The following is a 23,211-nucleotide window of genomic DNA, read 5'->3' as shown; positions in this document are numbered from 1 at the left end:
TTCCTTCCTTCCTTCCTTCCTTCCTTCCTTCCTTCCTTCCTTCCTTTTTCTTCCTTCCTTCCTTCCTTCCTTCCTTCCTTCCTTCCTAACCTGAGCATTCAATATGCAAAGATTGCAAGGGTTTTGTTTTTGTTTTTGTTTTTTTTCAGGGGGTAGGGCATTGTAGTAGTAGTGGGTTGGTTTTTTTTATTTGTTTGTTTCAGTTTTTGGTTTGGTTTGGTTTGGTTTTTATTACTGGTGACAGTAAGCAAAAGGTTTCATGGCAAGAAAGAAGACATCTTCCAAAGCAGTGACCTTCTTAGAGGGAAAGGAATATGCCTTTGTGAGTCCTATTTTTCAGGTTCTAGGAGATCAATGCTGATTCAGATTCACATAAGCTGGTTAAATTCATCATGTTGGTAGACCATTTCTATTTACATTTTTCTAAGGGACTTGGGAATCTGCCTTTGGCAAAGTATGACTTTGAAAGTTTCTGTGGTTCTGCCTCTCCTCAAGCTATTCCCCTATGATGATCTATCTCCTCTTCCTCATTGGTTAAAAACTGTATCCCACACTGGCAGCCAGCCTTGGATAGAGTGCTAGACTTGGAATCAGAAAGATGTTTGAATCCTGCATTATATGTATATATATATTTACTAGCTGGGAGACCCTGCACAAGTCAATCAAGCTCTTTCAGCCTCTGTTTTCTCATCGGTTTATAAGACCACCTACCTCACAGGATGGTTGAAAAATAAATGAGATTTTATGTGTATATATATATATAATATATATATATGTACCACACACATATATACACATATACACACATGTATTATAATTATATATTGTATAATATATTATATATATAATTTTGTAGACATTAGAGAATTTTTTAAAATATTTGCTGTTGCTGTTATTATTCTGTAAAACCCATAGGAAATTTCAGCTCTAGGAAACTTTTCTTCTTTGTTCCCTTATTGATAGCAAGCTGCCCCTCTCAGTTCTCATATAGCACTTTTCATAGGCATAATTTTGTTAAATATGAATGTAATGGATTGAAAAATATAATGAAATTGAATTTTTTCTCATTCTAATTGAGCTTCTTTCATCATTTAGAGATGAAACTATTGTTTGGAATATGGGATGGACTGTCACTAGTGGAGGACCCAAGTCACACCCACATAAAATTGAATTTGATGTCATTATCATTATTCTTATATGGACTGTGAAACTGAGGGACACAGGCATAAAGTAGCTATTTCATGTGAATAATGTATATATATATATGTGTGTGTGTGTGTACATATATATGTACATACATATATATGTGTGTGTATATATATATATATACACATATATATATGCACTTGCAACTAGAATTCAGTTGAACTCACTGAAATACACAGTCCTTGGATCTTAAGGTGAGTGAAGGAGAAAATGGCACTCACAGCATACAAATCAATTCTGAATCATTTCTCCAACTTCCATTTGATCTCCCTGCACTCTGACTTTGTATGGTCATTACAACAGTTATTACAATACTATCCTTATTTTGCAAAGGAAGGAGCTGAGGCTTATACAGGCCACAGTTATCAAGTGACAGAAGTTGCTTTGAAACCCAGGTCTCTCCTGGATCCCAGCCCAGGGAAATCTCCACATACCATGCTGCTTCAGATTGACTGAAACTTCAGATGTCAAGTTCCCAGAAGATATTCTGGGTAAACTTCCTTTCTTTCCAAGTTGCAGTCAAGACTCTACCAGGACCCAGTTTTTCATCCTAAAGCCTCATTCCAGCCTTGGAATTCACATACTAGAAGTATCCTCCACCCTTACAGCCTCTCCCTCTAATTACATGGCTCTTTCTAGAACCTGAGAGAAATGATTATTAATAACTAATGATTTGGGGAGATCTAGAGTTCACTTTTTTTTCTAAAGTCTTCATTTCAAAAGCTCAGTTTCTGAAGGTTGAACTAATTTTCTCCTGAATTATGATCAAACCCTACCCACCTTTACAAGGAATCTCTAAGGTGAATTCCTGTTCATTGTGTTCTACTCAAGCAAGTTTTGGTGGAGGTAGATCCTTTGTCCTAGATTGCCAGAAGCTGAGGGTGGTCTAGGCATAGAGATAGTCTCTTTGACATGATGTCACTCTCTCATCCCCTCATGGGAGTGAATCTACTTCTCATTGTAATATCCATTCTCTTATTAATTGTTAACCAACCAAAGTTGATTGCCACTTTCTGGAACACCCACTTTTCCAAAGGCATATAAGCTGTGAGCCCACAACCATGGTTGTCTTTGACATTTGAGTGCCACTGACCTCTTTTATTAATAAAATACTAGCATTATTAATAAAATTAATTATCCAGAAACTATGTCTCTTGAACTTTTTTAAATGTCAAAATCTCTATTAAAAGCATGTTCCCAGGCCAGCCATGTCTCTTTCCTCTCCAGACTTCCTCTTTAAGGACCCCAAGCCAAGTACATTTTTCTCCTCCTTTTTTAGCTTTATTTCTTATGTTGTCTTTTCCCATTAGTTTTTTCAGTTTCCTCAACTAATGTTGCTGTTGTTCAGTCATTTCAGTCATCTGTGACTCTTTGTGACCCCATTTGGGTCACGTTTTCTTGGCAAAGATATTGGAGTGGTTTGCCATTTCCTTCTCCAGCTCATTTCATTTTTTTGGGGGGGGGGATTAGGCAATGGGGTTAAGTGACTTGCCCAGGGTCACACAGCTAGTAAGTGCTATGTGTCTGAGGCCGCATTTGAACTCAGGTCCTCCTGAATCCAAAGCCAGTGCTCTATCCACTGCACCACCTAGCTGCCTGTCCAGCTCATTTTATAGATGAAAAATGTGAGGCAAACAGGATTAAGTGAGCTAGGGTCACACAGCTACTAAACGAATGAGGCCAGATTTGAACTCAGGAAAATGAGTCTTCCTGACTCCAAGCATGACACTCTGTCTATTGTATCACCTAGCTGACCTTCCTCAACTCTAAATGGAGATAATAATAGCACCTACCTTGTAACGTTGTTGTGAGGATCAAAAGAGATAATATTTGTAAAAAACAAAAAACAAAAAAACAAAAAAAAACATTTAGCACAGTGTCTAGTATGTAGTAGGCACTTATAAATGTTTGTTCCTTTTCCTTTCCCTTCCCATTAAAATGTATGCTTTTTGAAGGCAGTGACTGCCTTTATTTTTCCTTCTATTGGTAATCCCAGCATTTAGGACAGTGTCTGGTATGTATTAAACACTTACTGACTAAATGAGTGATTAAACCAACCTGGTGGGGGAAGTGGTGTATATGCCAAATGAGTGGATATGGTGGGATGGGGAATACATTAAAATAAAGGATAGGAGCATGACTCTCAGGGACTAACTCCTGAAGATGATACGCAAAGGATGGCTGGAATAATCGGAGTGGGATGTTGGAGAGAAATTACACTAAAGGGACCTAGGCTTTAGCTCAGAGACCAGACAGCAGTCAGGGAAGCCACACTGGGAATGTCTCTGTGTCTAAACCAGGGAAAATTGGTGTTTTATCATCTGGATCATGCCTGACATGGAACTAATTTAAGCCTACTCACTGGAGCATTGGTGGCTCTCTACTGATAGAGATTTCACTTTAACTTAATTTATCTTATTTATTTCTAGATTATGGAGTAGGACAAGAGCTGGTTTTCACCAAGAAGATGGCAGAAGAACGACCGAGGATAGATTACAGAATCATAGATCCGAGACTGGAAAGGACCTGGGATCATCTGGAATGACCCTTTCAGATTATAGATTAGAAAGCTAAGGCATAGGGAGGTCAAATGACTTGACCGAGGTCACAGGCACAGAGCAAACTTCAGAAGTGGAGACAGAAAATAATGGAAACTACATCCTCTGATTCCAAAATCAGTGCTCTATCTGCTCAATCTGGAGGCCTCCTATAAAAAGCTTATCAGATATGTGTCTGGACAGCAATAAGTCAAAAACCAGAGACCAAATAATAGATATTGAGAGTACTCATATACAGGAGAGCAGAGAAAGATAAGCTAGGGAAAGCTTGGGCAAATGCTCATTAACCAGAAGATTTATGGGAGTTGAGGGAAAGGAGTGAGATGAGTGACCAAATACCCTGGTCACTCTCAGGAACCAGATGGGTTATAGTAAGAAGGCATCAACAAGCATTTATTCAGTACCTATTCTGTGCCAGGCACTTTGCTAAATGCTCAGAAGAAAGAAGCATAGCAATATAGATAGGCCTTTGACACTGAAACAACTTGCTTTCTTAACGTCAGTTGATTTGATTCATAAACCACTACCACTAATAATAATTAATAATAATAATAATAATAATAATAATAGCTATCATTTATATAGCACTTACTACAGTGCCAGGTACCATTTTAAGTAATTTACAAATATTATCTAATTTTGTTCTCACAACAACAATGGAAGGCAGGTGCTATTATTATCCCCATTTTACAGTTGAAGAAACTGAGGGACTTGCCTAGGGTTACAGTTAGTAAATGTCTGGATTTGAACTCATCTTCTTGACTCTAGACTCAGTGCTGTATCTACTACCCCACCTCCCTTCATCCTCTCTCTCTAAGAACCAGTGTCAAGCAAATCCAACCTGAAATCTTAGAGATGATGATGCCTCCAAATCACTTGCTGGTTGAATAGTAAATTAAGGTGTGTCCAACAGCCAAGGGAAATCATGTAACAAGAGAGTTTGAGCTCAGGAGAAAAGATAGCTCTGTCCACATAGAGGGGAATCACGTTAAAGAATGTGCAGTGAAACATTCTGTGGGGCAAGATAGGGCAATCTCCCAGTATGATTCTTTAAAAAAATATGTGCTTGTGTATGGCACAATATAAGGAATGCAAGATTTATACTAGGACTAGGTTATTTATAACAGAGACCTTCCAATGAAAAGAAGAATTAGCCATTTTTATATCTCTGATATGCCATTTGTAAAATACTGTCACAATAATACAATGAGGTAGGTAATAGAAGCATTATAATTCCCTGAAGAACAATTCCTAGAGAAACCATGGCTTGCAGAGGTTAATGAACTTGCCAAAGGCCAAAGAGTTAAGTGATAGAACCAGGACTGGAACCTAGGCTTCCGACTTCAAAGTTCAACGCTCTTTGAAATATGCTTAAATTTTTTAGGTAGGAGGAGATAATTTTGAAAATCATTATTACTTTGGCATGTTTGAGTTTTTGCTTGTTTATTTGTCCTAATCAAAGCCGGGGCTATGAGAATGTAGTCATAAAAGAGGAATTTGTCAGGAAACTGCTTCAGAAGGAGTTTCTAGGTGGCTGTCTGACCAAAAATGCTATTGTGGTCATAGTAATGATGTCCTATCTGCCGAAAGGATTCAAGTTTGGGAAAAGTCAGGAATTCTGGATGATCCTAACATCTTCAGAGCCAAGGGGACAACAAGGCAATTTCAAGCAGTTGTTGAAAGACCTACCATGCAGAATAGTAGATAGATTACCAACATCAATGAAAGCTGTAATTGTGGGGGTTTTTTGGTTTGTTTGTTTGCTTTTTTTCCCCAAATGTAGAAACAGAGAAAGACAGAGCTATCTTGTATATACTCATTTAAATACTATCTTTCCCAAAAGAACATGAGTTCCTTGAGTTCAGGAACTATTTTTATGTTTTTGCTTTTCTTTGTATCTCAGCATTTAACACAGTGCTTGGAACATAGTAAGCGTTTATTAATAAAGGCCTATTGATTAAAAAGGATAGCAACGTGGTTCATACCAAGCTATTGCTAATAAGCTATTTAAATAAAGCTAATGTTATTTGATGATGATGATGATTATCTATTATCCAGCAATGCCCATTGATATGATTAAAGTCTGATCTCAGCCATCTCCTCTAGTCAAGCGAACTTCTCTTGTAGAGCCCTGGGCTAGAGAAAATTCCCTGGAATGTTTTCTTTGCCCAGAACATCTGAAACCACACTAGACAATTCTAATTTGCATTCACTTAAGAGCAACTCTGCAAAGGTAAGTTTGCTGTTATTGAGTCATTTTTCAGTCACGTCCAGCACTTCAAGATCCCATTTGGGGTTTTCTTGGCAAAGATGCTGGAGTGGATTGCCAGTTCCTTCTCTAGCCCATTTTACAGATGAGGAAACTGAGTCAAACAGGGTTAAATGAATTGCCCAGAGTAACACAGCTAGTAAGTGTCTGAGGCCAGATTTGAACTCAGGAAGATAAGTCTTCCTGACTTCAGACCTGGAGCTCTATCTACTGCTCCACCCAGCTGCCCCAAAAAGGTAGGTAGTATGACATGTTAGGTAATTCTCACATATGCATCCTCTATCTACTTCAGGCTTTTGTCATGTCTTGTTTATGCTACTGCAACAGCCTTCTAATTTGTCTCCCTGATGTAATTTCCTCCTTACTGTGATATATCCTCATATCCTCTATTCAATCAATTGCCAAGGTAATTTTAGTAAAATGTAGTTCTAAACATGTCACTCCACTACTTTATAAATTGTAGGAGCTCCTTATTACTCTCTAGGACCAAAAATTAACTCTCCTCCCCAACCACCACCACCCATATGTAAAGCTTTTCAGCTCTTCACAACCTGGACCCTTCCTACCTTTCCAATCTTCTTAGAAATCACTCTTCACTCACTCTGTGGTCCAAAAATACTGGTTTGATGGTCTTCATACGTCATGTTCCACTTCCCCTCTCTGTGCCTTTTGCTCTGGCTATCCACCATGCCTGGAATACTCCCCCCCTCCCCACTTCTGCTTCTGTGAATTCTTGGCTTTCTTCATGACTCAGCTCCAGGGCCACCTTCTGCAGGAGGATTTTCCCAGGTTTCCTCAGCCCCAGCTGCTAGTACTGCCTCCTCCAATGTTATGTTCCTTCTACTTTGAATATGTCCTTTATGTGCCTTTTTCTATACATGTTGTCTCCCCCATTAGGATGTAAAATCTTTGAGGCCAAAGACTGTTTTTCTTTTCATCCCCAGAATTTGGCACAGTGCCTAGCAGAAGGGTTTAAAAAATGTTTGTTGAGTGATTGATGTAAAATTCAGAGAAAAAAGTTGAGACCCTATGATCTTAATAAAGAGATGTATTGATCTTATTATTACCTTTATGAAATTAGCATTATCCATTTTTGTACCATAAAACACTAGGACTGTTTGTCTTAGAACCTCCTATGATGACAGTTCATTTGTTCTTTCTTCTGAAAATTCCTCTTCCTTAGGCTTAAGAACTTGAGGGGTAAGAAGTACTCTCTCAGTTCATTTTCTTTGTCTATAAAATGAAGGGGTTAGACCATATATTATATAAACTTCCATCTAGCTCTAACAATCTGTGGATGGATATAACTTTGACAAGGATATTTGGCCAAAAACAATAAAATTCTGACTTCAATACTTTTTACTAATTAGCCCTTTCAGTCTACTCTTACTAACCACTTAGTCACTCTGAAATTCTTTTTCCTCACCTTTGTGACCATGGGAAGGCATTCAACCTCTCTAAATTTCAGTTTTTAATCTGTAAAATGCATTGGTAGTACTTACATTATTTAATATAGGTCCTTAGGAGGTGTAGTAGAGAGAGTGCTGGCCCTAGAGTTAGGGAAACTCATTTTCCTGAGTTCAAATCTGGCCTCAGACACTTACTAGCTGTGTGACCCTGGGCAAATCACCCTGTTTACTTCAGTTTCCTCATCTATAAAATGAGCTGGAGAAGGAAATGGCAAACCACTCCAGTATCTCTGCCAAGAAAACCCCAAATGAGGCCACAAAGAGTGGGACATGACAGGTATCTAAAGGGAGTGCTTTGTAAACTTTAAAGCCCTGTATACATGTGAGTTATAAATATTATTAACCTTGTATACCTTACAGTGAGAACAGGCTAGAGGCTTTACACACACACACACACACACACACATGTAGATATGTGTATATAGGTACATATGTATGTATGTGTATGTATATGTGTGTATTCATGTATATGTGTATATGTATATATATACATATATGTGTATATATGTGTGTGTACATGTGTGTGTGTGTGTGTGTGTGTGTGTGTGTGGTTGAATAGTAAATTAAGGCGAGTCCAACGGCCAAGGGAAATCATGTAACAAGAGAGTTTGAGCTCGGGAGAAAAGATAGCTCTGTCCACATAGAGGGGAAAGTTCAAATTTCATATATATATACACATACACATATATATACATATATGTATACATGTATAAATAATAGATAATCATTACCATCATAAAATAATGTTAGCTTTATTTAAAAAACTTATTAGCAATAGCTTGATATGAACCACGTTGCTATCTTTTTTAATCAATATATATATACACGTGTGTGAATACACATAGATATGTATGTATATGTATTTATGTATGTGTATATGAGCATATATATGTGTATATATGTGCGTACATCTATATATGTGTGTATGTGTGTGTGTATATATATGTGTGTGTGAATACACATAGATATGTATGTATATGTATTTGTGTATGCGTACGTGTGCATATATGTGTATATATGTGTGTATATCTATATGTGTGTATGTATGTATGTATGTGTGTATATATATACATATACACACACACACACACATATATATATATGTGTGTGTGTGTGTATATATATATATATATGGATGCCATTGAATCTATATCTTCTACCACTGGAGAATATAAATGTTATCTATTAGACAAGTGAGACTTATAAAAGAGCAGGGACAAAGGTAGCATGGAATGTGATCATCAACTGATTTTTGAGCTTGGAATTGCTGGTGCAATAGAGCCAGAAGGGGAAAAAAATCATCCTTCTACCATTTCTGTAGGCATTGTTTTTAAAGTAATCAGACATAGAAGGCATGAGTGAAAAAGTACTGCTAAAGATATATTCATATGGGGACCCTGACAGCTTGCATTTGCTGAATATGAAGAGATAGCTAAATGTTCATCCTCATTTATTTAAAAGGATGCAGCTGTGGTTAGAAATAAGAAGGCCTAAACTTCAGCAGGTGACTTTGAGCAAGTTGTTTAATGTCTCAGCATTTCATTTCCTATTCCTAGGAAATGGAAGTAATTATTATTGCTATCAGATAGTACATGTGTTTGAGATTGTGAAAGAGGATTCATTTGTATAAAATCTTTAAAACCATAACTTGGCACAACCCAGCATAGAAGTGCTAATCACGGAACAGCACAAATTAAACATCTGTTTTCATTGTCTTAGAAGTTCCCATTATGTAACAAAGAAACTCCTACATTGATGTGTACACCAAAGGAAGCAATGCGGTGCAATGAAAAGACCACCAGATTTGGTGTTGGAGGACCTTGGTTCAAATCTTAACCCTATCACAGGATACATTTGTAAACTTGAGTGCATCATTTAACATTTTTCAACCTCAATTTCTTTATTCGTAAAACAAGAGAGTTGGGCTTAATGATGTCTTCATTCCCTTCCAGCTCCTGGTCCTATGCGCCAGTATTTTGATGTTAGCTAACTGGAAATATGTTAGAGAGAGAAAACAGTGCTATTGTGTTACCATGAAGTTAAAACCATGGGGCAGAACAGTAAGGGAAACCTGGGTATAAAAATAAAAATGGTAAACAGTCTATAGAATTTAATTAGAAGGCCCAAAGGAGTCCTTGGTGGAAGCAGTTTGGTTATCACTGTCTTTAAATAACACCCCTGAAATCTATAAAAGGAATTAAAGAACTCAGAGAAGCTTTTTAAACTTCACATAAACATTAAGAGGGGGAAAGGCTCCATTAAGACTAAACAGTGCCTATTTCCCAAATAAAGTTTCTTTTCAAATAAAAAATCAATTTTGCAATAAAAATTTGTTGGGGGTTGTTTTAAAAAAAAAAGAACATTTGAATACATTTTTGTACTTCAAATTATACAAACAAAATTACTTTAAAAATGACCCCAAATTTCCTTCCCTAAATAGCTGAATCTATACACCTTTGCTAATTTGTCCATATCTACCCAGCAAGAAGGCTGGTTGTCCTCATCCAGAATACTCGTTCCCTTCTTGCCTCCTGCAGCCCTCATGTCTTAGATGACCACCTAGTAGTGGGGAAGTACATCAAATTCCCTAGGGTATCCAACAATAGGTCTGAGCTAGTCTCCTCTCATTGAATGATGATAGATTATTGGGTAAATATCACAGACAACATCCTATGGGAAGCCTATCTCTTCCCTGTAGTTATTCTTTCACTACTCAAATCAACTCCTTGCTCAAATTAAAATAGCAGATATACTTATCTAATTACTTACTGTATTCCCTCAACAGACTTTTGAAAAAGACAGACATTTTATGTGGCTTTTTTTTTTTGGCAGGGTGGGGAGGGTGTTTTCTCAGTCTTCTTTTTATCTGCTTGGCACATAGTGCTTGGTACATAGTAGATATTTCAATACGCGCTTGTTGAATTAAGTTGATGATATTTGCCCTTTCATCACTTGTAATTTAATTGAATCAAGAAAAAGATTATACTCAGCTTTTGAAACTAATTTTGTAATTTCAGAATACTCCAAGGAAGCCTGTATGCACTCTGACATGAAGTTGCTCCTGCTGTCTCTTTAAAATCTATTTTCACCTAAATGTGGCTTCCTGCAGAAGCTTCTCCTATCTATCAAAAGTGACATTACCGTAAACAAAACATCTCTCAAGTCCCTTTTTTCCCCTAAAGAATAACTCACTAGGGTAAGAACAGATTCATAAAAGCAATTGGAAAGAAACAAAGAATGAGTTTTTTAAGTATCTTGAGGAGTTCCCAAAACACCCAATTAAACACCATTTCTTAAGACAAGGAGAGTTTCAGAGAAATGATAACTGATGAATTTGTGATCTTTTTCCCTTCCCCTATATATGTATTCAATTGATAATTAGATGGAACATTATTAGGATTCAATGATCAATGCTGCTGTTACTTATTTCATATAAAAGGCATGTGCAAATTGATTGGATGTGTTTATCCTCATTTTGCAGGCAAGGAAATAGAGGTCTGAGGATGCTGTTATTATGTGCCCAGTGTCACTGGCTAAGTTACTGCTAGAATCAAGATTAATATTCACATCTTCTGAACTTCTGGTCCAATGCTCAGCACACTGCCTCTCCCTGCCTCTTAGAATCATAATGAGTCTCCTTCCTTTACTAACATCAATTTGAAAAGAAGGACCACCTGTGGAGGTTTCTTTGTTACTAGAAGTGAATTAAAATTTAACTGTTCAAGGGGATTATCAGCGCAGAAAACTGCAGATTTCTCCTTAACTGTGATAGATAATATTAGCCGAGAACTGCCACTTTTTTTCCCAATAATAGCACTGAATCAGCTCAACAAAGAAAGTCACAAGGAAGTTGCATATCCTTCAGATTAATTAAACTGTCACTCTTTAACACTGCCCTATTTTTACCTATACAATTATTAATGGATATTAAGGGATTGATTATCCAGGCAAATAGCACAACCACTTTAGGCACATTTCCTCAGACATGTCCCTTTAAATTTCCCTGACTCTTAGTTTCACAACTATAATGTGGGAATAAGACACTCTCACATCTGCCTCATGTGTTTTTTTTTTTTAATTGAGGATGAGGCAACACACATTAGAGCCCTTTTTAAAAATCAGTCAACAAGCAACCATTAATCACCTACTATGTGCTAGGAAGTGTGCAGTAAAACTACAAAGTGGTTTGTTTTATTCACCCTCCACAAAATATCTAGCATTAATTCAGGCCCTCATAACTCTTCATTTATATTATTGTATGAATCTCCTAATTGATCTTCCTGCTTCTGTCCATACCAGAGTATGACCTCTCTAATCCATCCTTCACATTGCTGCCAAATTAATATTTCTAGGATGCATATCTGACCATGTCACTCCTTCACTCAAAAGATCTTAATCTTGTTTCCTCTAGACTAAAATGCAAAGTCTTCTTTTGGCATTTAATGTTTAGCATTTAGAATTCCCTAGAATCTGGCCCTCACCCACCTCTCCAGGCATATTTCATATTATTTCCCTTAATATACTCTGTATTCTAGCCAAACTGGATTACTAGCTGATGTCCAAACATGACTTGTCATCTGTCATCTCTGTGCCTTCGCAAAGGCTGTCACACGTGCCTAGAATATATTCCCTTCTCACCCCTGCCTCTTGGAATCCTTAGCTTCCAATGTCTTAAGTCAAGTGCCACCTCCTATAAGAGATGCTTCCTGAGCACTCCAATTGTTAGTATTCCCTTTCTTTTGAATTTTTTGTTTTTTTAAGATGAGGACCTTGATTTTATCTAAATAGGTAGCTTTCAGTGAGGACCCCCTTCTCCTGATGCAGTTGGTATTTGTCCTCCAACATATAGTCTTAGAGTTTTGCCTGATGTGCTAAGAGGTTAAACGATTTTCCTAGAGTCACATAGCCAGTGTCTGTCAGAGGTGGCTGAAACTTGAACCCATGATTTTCTGTCTCCAAAAATCAACTTTATGTCTGATTCACCATAGTGATTCTCAAGTGCCTTCATATTTGTGTTGACTTAGCTGTGTACATGTTGTATCCCACCCCAGAAGAAAGTAAATTTCTTGATGGAAAAGATTATTTCATTTTGTCTTTGTATCCCCAGTGCCTGACACATGGTATGTAGTAATTAAATGTGTTGAATTTTAATATAGCTTTTGTTAAATAGAATAATATGTTGCAGTCCTACATTGAGTACTCTTGGAAAAGAAACATGCACAAACACATATAAATGCATATTGAAAAATAATTATACAGGGTCACTATATGTGTGTGTGTGTGTGTGTGTGTGTGTGTGTGTATACATACATATATACAAACCCATACATATATATGCATATAAATATATATATATACATATATTTCTGTGCAAAGTTTTTCATTTAACATTTCATTCAAATGAAATAAAATATTTTATTTATTTTTAACATTTTTGTTCTCATTTTTGTTTTTTATTATCATTTCACATAATAATAGCATCATTATTGGTCCTCTCAGGTTTTGTCTAAGTCAAATTGTGGGGGGGATGGTCTATATTCAGACTCTGAGGTAAATTTAACCACTTATTAGGCAACTAGGTGGCACAGACACTTAGTAGTTGTGTAACACCCTGGGCAAATTATTTAACTTTTTCATCTCAGTTTCTTCATTTGGAAAATAGGAGTAGTAACAACACCTATTTCCCAGGATTATTGAGAGAATGGGTAAATGTGTGTAAAAGTGCTTCAAAAACCTTAAAGCACTGCATGTATGCTAGGTATTAATGTTATCACCACACTTATATCATGGTTGACTAATTCAAGTAACTGATTCCCTAAATAAGTTAAATGCATTAATTCCACTCTCCCCTTTATTTCAGATATAAAAGGTAAAAACACAGGCATGATTTTTGAAGAAATGGATACTACACTGAAAATAAAAAGCACTTAAGAGTGCCTTTACTGTCACATATTTACCACCTTGCCAGAATTTCCAAAGAATTCCATCCTGTTAATTCTTTCAATAGTAATTCTTCTGAATCCAGTTTATACTCCACAAATAAAAAACAAAACCCATTCCACTTCTTTTCTGCTTTCCATTTTGAAAACTCTTATGTTCTGTGTACACTAGAGTGCACATTTTTTTTCTTTTCCTTTCTCTGGTCAACAGGAGACATATTTAATGGATTTGTCCTTCTCTGTTTTGAGTGATACTATCCATAATTGAGATTTTACCTCCAGAAGTGAAATGTGCAGTTCTTCCTGACTGAATTAATTTTCTTAGCGGCAGGATGACCAAAGACACATAGGTTTTAGATGACATTTCCTGACTATCCTGGGACTCAAGGACTTCTACAATCTGGCTCCAACTTATTTTTCCAGCTTTATTTCCCATCATACCCCTTAAAAACATTGTATGGTTCAGCCAGATTGGACTGTGATCTAGCCATTTCTGAGTTTATCCAACCTTCTTCTAGTTCCAGGCATTTTTTTCCTGGAATGTGTTTCTTCCTTACCTCTGCCTGTTGAAATACTTCTCTTTGAGACTTAGCTTTAGGTACCATCTCCTCCATGAAAATGTCCCAGCTGAAAATGATCTTTCCCTCTTCAAAATTTCCCAGAGTGCTTTGTCTGTATCTCTCCTTTGTACTTCTCTTCAGCCCCTAACATGGTGCCTTTCACAAATAAACTGCTTGACAGTTCGCCTTTTTTTTTGTGCCCATTGACTCACCCAGCAGAATGTAAGCTTCTTGAAAGAATTTTTTTTCTTTTTTTGTTTGCATCCCTAATGTCTACTACAGTTCCTGGCACAATATAGATCCTTCATAAATATTTGTTCAATGATCTATTGATTGAGATATAGAGATCAGCATAAGCAAAGATATTGAGGCAGAAAAAAATCAAGGTATTCACCCCAATTGCCTCACCAGAAGAAAAAAAAAAAAAAAGACATTTAATGTGTGTTACAAGCAAGACTCGAATCCAGATCTTCTTGGCTTTCAGGCTTATCCTCTATCCACTAGACTGGACTACCTCTTCACACCCCTGGCTAATGAAAATTATGTATATTGACCAATCAGTTCCTATTCAAGTTATTTATCTAAGCCATAGATATTGAAAAAATTAAAAATACATTTTATAAATTAGTAGATGAATTTCTGGTCAGATAAACTAATGATACAGTCTCTCCAATAACTGAAATTCTCAAAGGAAATTAATTTGTCCAGAACAAACCAACCCTTGGTCCAACATCTTTCCTTGAGTATCAGGTCAAGTCAAACACAACATTGACATAAGATTGATAGCCTTCAAAAAAACAAGATTTCAGCTGCAGAACCAATCAACCTTTCAAAAAAGTTATCAATCAGCTTCACCTTACTTACTTTTCGCAAGCAGCTCTCTCTCAGTCTTCCCATCATCTTGGTACTCATCCAGCCATCTGTGTGGACAGGAGTAAATAGATTAATGGGATAAAACGGTTGGAATGAAATGTATTTTTATGAAAGGAAAATGAAATAAAGAAAATATGTTTTAAGGCCTATTACAGACAGAATTTTTTTTTTAATAAAAACTCTTATGAATTAAAGCCAAGTGAAACCATTCTTAAGAATTCAGTCTTTCAACTCAACTTTCATCCAAAAGGTGATGGAGGACTCTCTAGTAAAAGCACATTAGGGTCTTAGACTGGCTAGTCCAAAATATGGGCTTTGCTACGAATGCCCTGAAGCATGATTAAAAATGTAAACTCACATCAATTGGCATTACCTCTCTTGAGTCTATAAGGACAATTTTGATTCTGTCTTCATGTTGTGCTCTCTCCAAAGAGGAAATGTAGAAAGAAAAAGACTGAGTTTTTAGTTCTGTCTCTACCACTTTCCAGCTATGAGATGATGTACAAGTTGATTAACCTCTGTGAGTCTCTTTTACTATCTATAAAACAAAAACAACAGCACTTGCATTACTTACCTCACAGAGTTGTGAGTAAAGTGCTTTGTAAACCATAGAGTGCTGCAGTTTTACAATATAAGGCTCATGCCTGACTATGGGATGGAGATGAGTCTGTGTTTTTAAAAACTTTTCTAGTCTCCATCAGAGTCTCCCAAGATAAAGCAGCTTTGACTTTAGCCTGGATGATAAATTATATCTGCTATCTGATAATTAGTTAAGTACAGAGAAGCCATTAGGTGATTTTCTTAAATGTTTGCTGTGAAGAGCCATCATCATATTTAGAATTAAGAAATCAGGCATGCAAACCACCAGTGTGTTGGCAGATTACTATAATAAAAATGTTTTGAATTCTTTGAATTTTAATTCTTTCAAGGTCTTCAGAAACTCCATTTATTTTAATTAAAAGAAACCTTTAGTTCAAAAAACTCGGAAACCCTTAAATGGAGCAAATGTCAAAAATCACTCTCCTCTGTAAAATCTACTTACTGCTAGAGAAGAAAACCTCCTTTTTCTGTTTAATAAGGTCCAGTTGTCAAGTCAATTCTTTGGAAAATCCACTGCTTCATTTAAAGATTACATTCTTAGATTTTATAAAATCAAGTGATATTGATGAAAATAATTGTCTTAACTTTTCTAAACAAATCAAATCAAATCAATTAAATCTTTCATTCACTCAACAATTTTTTTTAAGCACTTGCTATGTTCTGGACATGTTTCACTCTGGGAATATGTAGACACAAACAAAATAGGTCCTGTCCTCAGAGAGTTTATATTCTATTGGTAGGAAATAACATGTACATTGAAACTTAAATGCAAAACATATACAAAGTAATTTCTGAGGAGGACATTAGCAACTGGGGGAATTGACCAACATCATGCTTATTTTTGAATGGAATAAAAAGATGCTTGGTAGAATTTTTTTTAATATTTCATTAAAGGAAAGTACTTCCAAAATCATGGGAAACTTTCTCAAATTTTATAGATCTTCATTGCCTGTTAAAGCAATTTTTATACAAGTAGATGCTACTTACACCAGTTACTGTTTGCCTCAAAAAAAAAAAAAAGTTCTTTAGACCTATAGCTTTAACAGGGATAAGAAAAAGGAAACATTAATTTGAATAAAGGAAGTGCTACAAACTTCTCTTCCTCCCTATCTACATAATCTACAGTTGAATGATAAAGCACTGTGTTTGCTAGTTTATAAGTAAAACTGTATTGAGATTAGCATAGATTATATAAAAGGCAGCTAGGTGGCATAGTAGATAGCATGCTAGGCCTGAAGTGAGGAAGACTGTCTTCCTAAATCAAAATCCAACCTCAGACATATGCTGCCTTGTGTGACTCAGGGCAACTCACTTAACTCTATTTGCCCCAGTTTCCTCATCTATAAAATGAGCAGGAGAAGGAAATAACAAACTACTCCAGTATCTTTGCCAAGAAAACCCCAAAAGGAGTCATAAAAAGACAGACAAAACTGAAATGACTTAGCAATAACAACAACATAGATTATCTATTATCCATTATCTATTTCTATTAAAAATTTAGAACTACATATGAGTAGGGTGGTCATAGGAAAAAGCACCTTTTCCCCTGATGAATGTGATTTTCTTAAGTTTGTCTTTGGGTCATTGCCCTCTAAGTATCTCTTCTAAAACTGCCAGCAAGATTGGATTTAAGGTAATTCAGTAATAAATGGAATGTAAATATTATTTGGTACTTTTTAGTCATTTTTGAAATTAAGACTAACATTTTTTTAAAGTTATCTTTTGTATTTCCCCATTATTTTATTAATAGTATTTTGTGTTTTAAAACATATGCTAAGACAAAACAAAATACCAAATTAGGTTGCATAATTTAGATTGCACCACACCTGAATTCAGGTGATACTTAATAGTTTAAAGAACATTTTAAAATATCAGTCAATACATAAACTGATGCAAAGTGAAGTGAGCAGAACCTGAAGAACATTGTACACAGTAACAGCAATATTGTACAATGTTCAACATTGAATGACTTAGCTAGTCTAAACAATACAATGATCTAAGATAGAACTTACGATGAAAAATGCTATCTACCTCCAGACTAAGAAATACAGATCAAAGCATACTTTTTAAAAATGTATTTTTATTGAGTTTTATCTTTGTTTTCTTTCACAAAAAACTAATATGGAAATATGTTTTGAGTGACTGCACATGTATAACCCATATCAAATTGCTTGCCTTCCTAAGGAGGGGACAAGGGAGTGAGGGAAAAAAGGAGGGAAAGAACTTGGAACTCAAAATTTTTTTTAAAAAAGTTAAAAATTGTTTTCACATGTAATTGGAAAACAGAATATTTTTAAAAATTAAAAAAATTACCTGGATATTTCTAAATATCTCTATGTTTGGGTAGCAAATATCTCAGTATATAAGGGAAATTTTTTTTCATTAATAAATTTATTTATTTTCAGTTTTCAACATTTATTTCCACAAGACTTTGAGTTCCAAATTTGCATCCCATCTCACCCCACCCCCCACCCCAAGATAGCATGCATTCTGAATACCCTTTCCCTTAGTCTGCCTTCCCTTCTATCTCTCCTCCCCTTCTCTTATCCCTTTCCCCTTCTATTTTCCTGTAGGGCAGGATAGATTTCTGTACCCCATTTCCTGTATTTCTTATTTCCCAGTTACATGTGAAAACATTTTTTTAAAACATGTGTTTTTAAAATTTTGGGTTCCAAATTTTCTCCTTTCCTCCCTCCCCACCCACCCTCATTGAAAAAGCAAGCAACTCAATATAGGTTATACATGTGCAGTTATGCAAAACACTTCCATAGTAGACATGCTGTGAAAAACTAACTCTATTTCCCTTAATCCTATCCTGCCCTCCCCCTTTATTTTATTCTTTCTTTTGACCCTGTCCCTCCTCAGAAGTATTTGCTTCTGATTACCCCCTTTCCCAATCTGCACTCCTCTCTATCATCCCCCTACTCTCTTGTACCCCTTTCCCTCCTATTTTCCTGTAGGGTAAGACAGATTTCCATACCCAATTGAGTGTGTATGCTATTTCCTCCTTAAGTCAAATCCTATGAGAATAAAATTCACTCATTCCCTCTTGCTTTCCCCCATTTCCCCTCCACTGTAAGAGCCTTTACTTTTTTGTTTTTTGTGAGATAATCTACCCTTTTCTACCTCTCCCTTTCTCCTTCTCCTAGTATAATCCTCTCTCACCATTTAATTTTATTCTCCAGATATGACCCCTTCATCTTCAACTCACCCTGTGCCCTCTATCTCTCTATCTCTCTCTCTCTCTCTCTCTCTCTCTCTCTCTCTCTCTCTCTCTCTCTCTCTCTCTATCTATCTATCTATCTATCTATCTATCTATCTATCTATCTATCTATATCTACATCTATATATAATACATATAATCTTTTCTCTACAACTACCCTAATGCTGACAAAGGTCTCATGAGTTACAAATATCATCTTTCCATGCAGGAATGTAAACAGTTCAACCTTTATAAGTCCCTTATTTCTCTTTCCTGTTTACCTCTTCATGTTCCACTTGAGTCTTGTATTGGAAAGTCAAATTTTCTATTCAGCTCTGGTCTTTTCATCAAGAGTGCTTGAAAGTCCTCTATGTGACTGAATGACCATTTTTCCCCTGCAGGATTATACTCAGTTTTGCTGGGTAGGTGATTCTTGTTTGTAATTCTATCTCCTTTGCCCTCTGGAATATTATATTCCATGCCTGGCGGTCCCTTAATGTAGAAGCTGCTAAATCTTGTGTTATCCTGATTGTGTTTCCACAATACTTGAATTGTTTCTTTCTGGCTGCTTGTAATATTTTCTCCTTGAACTGGGAACTCTGGAATTTGACTACAATATTCCTAAGACTTTTCCTTTGGGGATCTCTTTCAGGAGGATATCGGTGGATTCTTTCCATTTCTATTTTGCCCTCTGATTCTAAAATATCAGAACAGTTTTCCTGGATAATTTCTTGAAAGATGATGTCTAGGCTCTTTTTCTGATCATGGCTTTCAGAAAGTCCAATAATTTTTAAATTCTCTCTCCTGGATCTATTTTTCAGGTCAGTTGTTTTTCCAATGAGATATTTCACATTCTTTTCTAATTTTTCATTCTTTTGGATTTGTTTTACAGTGTCTCGATTTCTCATAAAGTCACTAGCTTCCAATTGCTCTATTCTAATTTTTAAGGAAGTATTTTCTTCAGTAATTTTTTGGACTTCCTTTTCCATTTGGCCAATTTTGCTTTTTAGGGCATTCTTCTCCTCATTGACTTTTTGGACCTCTTTAGCCATTTGGGTTAGGCTATTTTTTAAGGTGTTATTTTCTTCAGTATTTTTTTGGGTCTCCTTTATCAAGCTGTTGACTTGTTTTTCATGATTTTCTTGCATCACTCTCATTTCTCTTCCCAGTTTTTCCTCTACTTCTCTTACTTGCTTCTCAAAATCCCTTTTGAGTTCTTCCAAGGCCTGGGACTGATTCATATTTTTCTTGGAGGCTTTGGATGTAGGAGCTTTGACTTTGTTGTCTTCTTCTGGTTGTATGTTTTGATCTTCTTTGTCATCAAAGTAAGATAACATAGTCTGACTCCTTTTGCACTGCTTTCTCGTGATCCTGGCTAATTACTTGAGTTTTAAACTCTTTGTTAAGGTAAAAGCCTGCTTCCAATGTGAAGAGTGTACTGTCCCAAGCTTTGGGGGTTTGTACAGCTGTTTTCAAAACACTTCTAGGGACCTGTAAATTTTCAGTTCTTCCAAGGTGATATGATAAGGGGCGAGGTGTTTCCTCTCTACAGCCACAACAAGCTCCAGCACACCAGCATTCCTCCTTGCTCCAAGACCACCCCTCAGAACTGTGACCCAGATCCAAGCACCAGTAAAGCAAGAGAATCCTGCCTTAGCCCTGGAAAAGAGATCCTTGCAATCCCCCTCTGATCAACCACTCAATTCCCCCTCAGTCTGTGGGCTGGAAGCTCAGGAAACAGTCGTTGCCCCGGGTAGTGCTTGAGACTTGCGGCTGAGACCTACCTCCTTCTCTCACCGCAGTCATAGACTTTTCCCACTGACCTTCTAAGTGGTCTTTGGCGTTCATGGGTTGAGTAGTATGGAAACCACCACAGCTGCCTGTGATTATGTCCTCTGAGGCCTGCTCCAGGTTCACTGAGGCCTACGTGCTCACACTGTACTACACTCCTCTCCCCACCTAGCGCAATATACCTTTCTGATCAACCATCCAGGTTGTCTTGGGCTGGAAATTTGTTTCACTCTGTCTTTTTGTGGGTTCTGCTGCTTTAGAATTTTTCTAGAGCCATTTTTTTACAGGTATTTGGAGGAGTTTAGGGGAGAGCTCAAGCAAGTCACTGCTTTCACTCTACCATCTTGACTCTACCCTAAGGGAAATTTTTTTTAACTCTTATGGGAATTTGGCATTGTTTCTACAAATATCTAAAACCTAAAATTTTTTTCTATAAGAATACATTGTGATATTTATATATCTTAAAGGTTTTAAAATATTTTTAAACAAATAATATCAGAAGTTGTTATTGTTTGTCTTTCATTTTGAAGATGACCAATGACATCACAGGGTGGTGTTGACTCCTGAGTGAATTGGGCATAAGTGAAGCAGAATTTTACAAAGTCATCATCTTCACTCTACCTTCAAGAATCACCAAAGTCCAGTGGCAAGACAAAAGTCAAGATGACTGGCGATGGCCTGGGATGCAATGGATGACCTTGGTATCTTCAATGTCTAACCAAGCTCTAAGCATTTCACAGCACCTGCTTCATCTACCTTCATGATCATTGGAACAAATTTCTCTCATCTGCTCCTTCTGATGGAGGGAGTCTTCCCATGCTTGGGTTTGAGGCCCATCAGTTAAACTCAGGCTAGTTTAGCCCATCTGCTGAGATAGTTTTATTGACATGTGGCTGCTCCTCATTCTACAGCTTCTTGGAGCCACAGGTAAGAGTTGGGTGAGAGGTAGGCACCAAAAATTGATGAGCTGCCCTTTAAAGGGCTCAGCAAGTCATCATATCCAGAGGTGCTAGTGCTCCCTAAATACCTTATATGCCCCAAAGGCAAGGGTACTCTTAAACAAATATACAAAGGCCCAAGTACTCTCCAAACAGTACGGGCTCAAGGTATGTTAACAAATCTGGTATGATTTCTTTTTTTTTGTTCATTTGTTTGTTTTGGTTAGGCAATGGGATTAAGTGACTTGCGCAGGGTCACATAGCTAGTAAGTGTTATTTGTCTGAGGCCAAATTTGAACTCCTGTTCTCCTGAATCCAGGGCTGGTGATCTGTCCACTGCGCCACTGAGCTGCCCCAAAATCTGGTATAATTTCAAAAGAATATTGGGAAGGGGTGAAGAACAGGCAAACAGAGAGCCTATTATTCAGGCCAAATTTTCTAAGGAAAGGATTTTTTCATAAGCCCATGGTGATACAAAATTTACCTGCTTATCAACAAATATTTCCTATATATTACACATACATATACATATACATGTATGTGTACATATATGTGCATATATGTATATATATTTTTCCCCAATTACATGTTAAAATATTTTTACATTTTTTTAAGTTTGAAGTTCCAAATTCTATCCCTCCTTCCCCTCCCCTCTTGAGATGATAAGCAATCAGATATAGATTACACATGTGCAATCATGTAAAACATTCCCATGCTAGTCATTCTGTACAAGATTTGAATAAAAGAAAAATAATAGGAGAAAGTGAAAAATAGCATGTTTCAGTTTGTATTCAAACAATATCAGTTCTTTCTCTAGAAGTAGATAGTATGCTTCATCGTTAGTCCTTTGGGGTTGTCTTGGATCATTGTATTGCTGAGAACAACTAACTCATTCACAATTCTTCATCAAACAATATTGCTGTTATAGATATATATATATATACTATGAATAATGTTCTCCTGGTTCTATTCACTTCACTGTGAATCAATTCATGTTGCCTTTCTAGATTTTTCTGAAATCATCCTGATTTTAATTTCTTAGAGCACAATAATATTCCATTACAAGCGTATACCACAGTTTGTTTAGCCATTCCCCAATTAATGGGCATCTCTTCAATTTCCGATTCTCAGCCATTACAAGAAGAACTGCTATAAATATTTTTGTATAAATAGGTTCCTTTCCTTTTTTTTTATGTCTTTGACTATATACCTAGGAGTGATATTGCTGGATCAAAGGGTATGCACAACAAGTCTTCCTCAAGTGACACAATGTGCAACATTATGCCATGAATTTGGGGCAATTAAGTTACAAACAGACATAGTCCCTGTACAGAAGCTCATAAACATGGAGACAATGCAACTATGCATGGGTGAAGGAATTGCAAAGGTGATTTAGGATTATTGAATTTAGGGCTGAAAGGAACTTCAGAGGTCTCTAGTTGAAAACCCTCATTCTATAGAGGAACAAATTTTGAGCCCCAGAAATTTAATAGCTTGTTCAGAGTTGTACAAGGAGTGAATAGCAAAGCCAGAATTGAAACTCAAGCCTTCTGGCTCGATATTCAGTATTTTTTCCACTACCCAGTAGTGCTACTAGTGAACAAAAACTTATTCCTAGCAGAAAAGAAAAGCTGTGCCTTTCTAAGATGTTTATTCACCAAATTTTCACACAATTTGGGGGAAGCAGGCGGTAGAGCCCCGAGAGATTAGATGATGAGATAGATAGATAGATGGAAGGAAGGAAAGAAGGGAGGAAGGGAGGAAGGAAGGAAGGAAGGAAGGAAGGAAGGAAGGAAGGAAGGAAGG

The 23,211-nt window shown here is 36.6% G+C and overlaps 1 protein-coding gene across 1 annotated transcript in view; it reads right to left on the bottom strand.

Moving 5' to 3' along the window:
- Positions 1 to 23,211, bottom strand: part of LOC114053992 (lipoxygenase homology domain-containing protein 1-like) — a 657,625-nt gene that overhangs the window by 224,043 nt on the left and 410,371 nt on the right. The window contains 1 exon segment of the mRNA XM_027877094.1: positions 14,866 to 14,921. Within this exon segment, the coding sequence (XP_027732895.1) occupies positions 14,866 to 14,921 (56 nt within the window).

Source organism: Vombatus ursinus, unplaced genomic scaffold (genome assembly GCF_900497805.2).
Source record: "Vombatus ursinus unplaced genomic scaffold, bare-nosed wombat genome assembly UNPS02014812.1, whole genome shotgun sequence".
Lineage (NCBI taxonomy): Eukaryota > Metazoa > Chordata > Mammalia > Diprotodontia > Vombatidae > Vombatus > Vombatus ursinus.
Note: the sequence above shows the minus strand (reverse complement) of the source record. Positions and strands in the feature narration are given on the sequence as shown.